The sequence below is a fragment of the Arachis ipaensis genome, chromosome B01, assembly GCF_000816755.2.
Source record: "Arachis ipaensis cultivar K30076 chromosome B01, Araip1.1, whole genome shotgun sequence".
Classification (NCBI taxonomy): domain Eukaryota; kingdom Viridiplantae; phylum Streptophyta; class Magnoliopsida; order Fabales; family Fabaceae; genus Arachis; species Arachis ipaensis.
Window position 1 is genome coordinate 120,448,113 of NC_029785.2, and position 3,348 is coordinate 120,451,460.

Genomic DNA, 3,348 nt, shown 5'->3' on the forward strand with positions numbered 1-3,348 from the left:
TAATACTTCTCCGATATATGTGTATTGTTTGTCATCTGCCGTTAGTGTTATTTGTTGAAGGCTGTCCATTGGCCGAGGTCTTTCGCCGAGGTCTTCTCTCGGATCGAGATCGGCTAACATGGTGGTGTCAGCCGAGCTATGTATGGATTGGACTTGGGGCCGAGTTGTCTCCTTCGTATGGTCTCGCTTTAAACAAGCATTGTAGCACTGCCGAGCTTCTTGATGGTCGGCGTAAACTGTGGCTATCCTGTTTTCCTGCATTGGAAACTTAACACACAAGTGTAATGTGGACACCACCGCTCTGAATATATTCAGGGCGGGTCTCCCGATTATAATATTATAAGGGCTATAATAGTCTACTATTAGGTATTGAATATCCATGGACTTTGACATAGGGATCTCTCCCATTGTAGTCTTCAGCCATATATGTCCCATGATGGGGACTCTTTCCTCGGAGAAGCCAATTAGTTCTCTCGAGGAAGGTTGTATCATTTTTTCTGATAATTGCATCTTTTTAAAGGTAGAATAAAATAAGACATCAGCGCTACTACCTGGGTCTAGCAGTGTTTTTCTTACCAACAGTTCTCTGACCTGGATGGAAATCACCACTGGGTCGTCAAGGTTAGGGCTTGCTGATCTGAAGTCTGATTAATTGAAGGATATTGTGACATCTGGGTCTTCTTTCCTCTTTGGTTGTAGAGTTCCTTCATTTGCTAGCATGGCTCTATAACTTCGTTTCCTGGCCGAGCTTGTTTCACCACCGCCTGCGTATCCTGCTGATATGTGGCTGATGATGCCCCTTGGTGGATCAGGGGTTGTCTACTCCTTTTTGTTCTTGTCTGTCACTGTTTGTTTGTTCTATTCCCTATCCGAGCTTGCCCTACTGGTTTTTTGGCTCTCGACGTATTTGTCGAGAAGACCTTGTAGCGCCAGTCTTTCTAGGAGGTCCTTCGCGACAATGCAGTCGTCCGTGGTGTGGCCGAACTTCTGATGGAAGGCGCAGTGTTTGCTCCTATCCACAAACCTTTGGTCTTGGTAGTTTCCTACCCGAGCTGGTGGTTTCACGATTTTGGCATTCAGAATCTCTTTTATGATGTTCTCTCTTTTGGTATTGAATCTGGTATATGTGTTGTATTTTGGTGTGAGTTTGAAAGGCTTCCTTGTATCCCTGTTGCCTGGTGATCGGAATGTTTTTTCCTCTTCCCTCCTTTGTGGTTGTCTGTCCGGCTTTTGGGCCTCGCGGAGCTCTTCGATCTCCATTTGACCCGCAGCCTTCTCCCGGAACTCCTCCAATATTTTTGGTTTTGTTATCGCAATGGTTTCTCGGAATTCGCCTGGTCGGAGGCCAGTTTTGAGGGCATGGAGGTGGACGGCCGGATCTAAGTCTTGGATCTCCATGGTGGCCTCGGAAAACCTGGTCATATAATTATTTAAGCTCTCATGTTGGCCTTGCTTGATCGTGCCTAGGTAGTCTGATCCATGGACATAAATTCTTGATGCAGCGAAATAGTCAATAAAGGATCTCGCCAGCTCCTCGAAGGAGGAAATCGAACCTGCAGACAATTTAGAAAACCATAGTAATGCAGCACCATCAAGATAAGTAGGAAAAGCTCGGCAAAGTACAGGTTCATTGTTAGCGCCATTAAAAAACATCATGGATTGAAACTTTTTTATGTGAGCTCGGGGATCACCGAACCCCTTGTAAGGTTCCAGTGCTGTAGGTAATACAAAGTTTTTCGGCATCTGGAACTTAGTGATCTCCTCAGAGAAAGGGTTCTCGAGGGTGAACTTCTCTTTTGGTGGAGTTATGTTCAGGGGGTCTGTATTGCCCTGCGCCGAGCTCTTAGAGCTTTCTCCTTCGTGCTTTCCATTGGACAGCTCGGCTATCCTCCTTACCTCCGCTTGGAGTTCGGCGATCTGAGCTAGGAGCTCTGCCTGTGTGGGTTGGGGGTTCCCATTGTCAGCCATGTCCGAGGATAGGGAATCCTGCAAAATAAGGTAAGATACTAAATATAGATAGTGAGGTCAGATATATTCCGGCCCCACGGTGGGCGCCAAGTGTTTCGTCCTGGCACTGGGGTGGCCGAGCTTAGCGACTCCGAGCAAGCATCTGTCGGAGAGGAAGAGCTATACGTCGGCTTGGAACGAACACCGCGGCGGGAATACCTGCAAAAGATACTCCGACGCTCAAGTTAGTGATAATCTCGAGTGAGAGTAATTAAGTAAGTATGAAGACTGAGAATGGAACCTGAGTCTTAGCCGAAGATATTAGCTCGACTTTATAGGCGTTATTCTGCCCGTTTGCTATGGATAAGTCCTAATTTGTAGGTTGGATATGATATTCTATTTTGGTAATTAGGTTTGCTTTGCACGTTTTTTATTTTCAAACGGATGAGGTCGTTTTTGTTTGATTTCGTGCCGAGCTTATCGGGCAGTTAGCATGAAGCCGATCTTATATGCTCACGTGCCGAGCTTTTTGGGCGGCCGAGAATAAGGGTGACGTATCAATACCAAAATCTTTTTCATATAAAAAAAATTAGCCGAAATTCGGCTCATCCCATATTATTAGATGCATTGGGACCATTATGTATTCTTTGACAACTAAGCATCCACGAAATGAATATAGTACTGTACTACACACTTCAAAAGTAGTCTATAATGGCGTCTAGCTTCTTTGTTTGCTTTTCTTAATGATTTCAATTAACAAGTTATTACAATTCATATGAAGTAACATAGGATGTATTATAAGATGCAAGTAAAATAATTAATAAATATAATTATTTATTGGTTGTGGGGTTAAGTAGCCGTGACACACCGGATTTGAGGCAGATATGCTGGGTTTCTTGGCATGCATCTACCATGCAATGTAAAGTAAATATTGACGTAATAATTGGTGGGTCAAAATTCAAAAAGATGAATTCAATTCCAATGCACGAGTAAAAAATTTCTCTGTCTTGCGGCTTTTTATATTTTTAAATTTAATTATTATATATTGATAACTAAAAATATTATATTATTTAATTAGATGTATATATTTATTGATGATATAATTTAGTGATATTAGAATTAGACATATAAAAAAATTGAGTAAAATATTGTTTTTGTTCTCAACGTTTTTGGGTAAGTCTTAAAGTTATCCCTAATATTTAAATCGTCTTATTTAAATTCTTAATGTTTTAAAATTGACTCAATGTTGTCCTGCCGTTAGCGATCTATTAAAGGAATTGAAGGCGGGACAAAATTGAGACGATTTTGAAACGTTAGGGATTTAAATAGGACGAAAATATTGGGAACAAAAACGATACATAGAAATAAATTTTAATTTTATCCTTCACTAATATCAATCTT

The 3,348-nt window shown here is 41.6% G+C and overlaps 1 protein-coding gene across 1 annotated transcript; it reads right to left on the minus strand.

Moving 5' to 3' along the window:
* On the minus strand, positions 859–1,968 carry LOC107611812. The gene has a single exon (XM_016313706.1). The coding sequence runs from the start codon at positions 1,966–1,968 to the stop codon at positions 859–861; it is 1,110 nt and encodes a 369-aa protein (XP_016169192.1).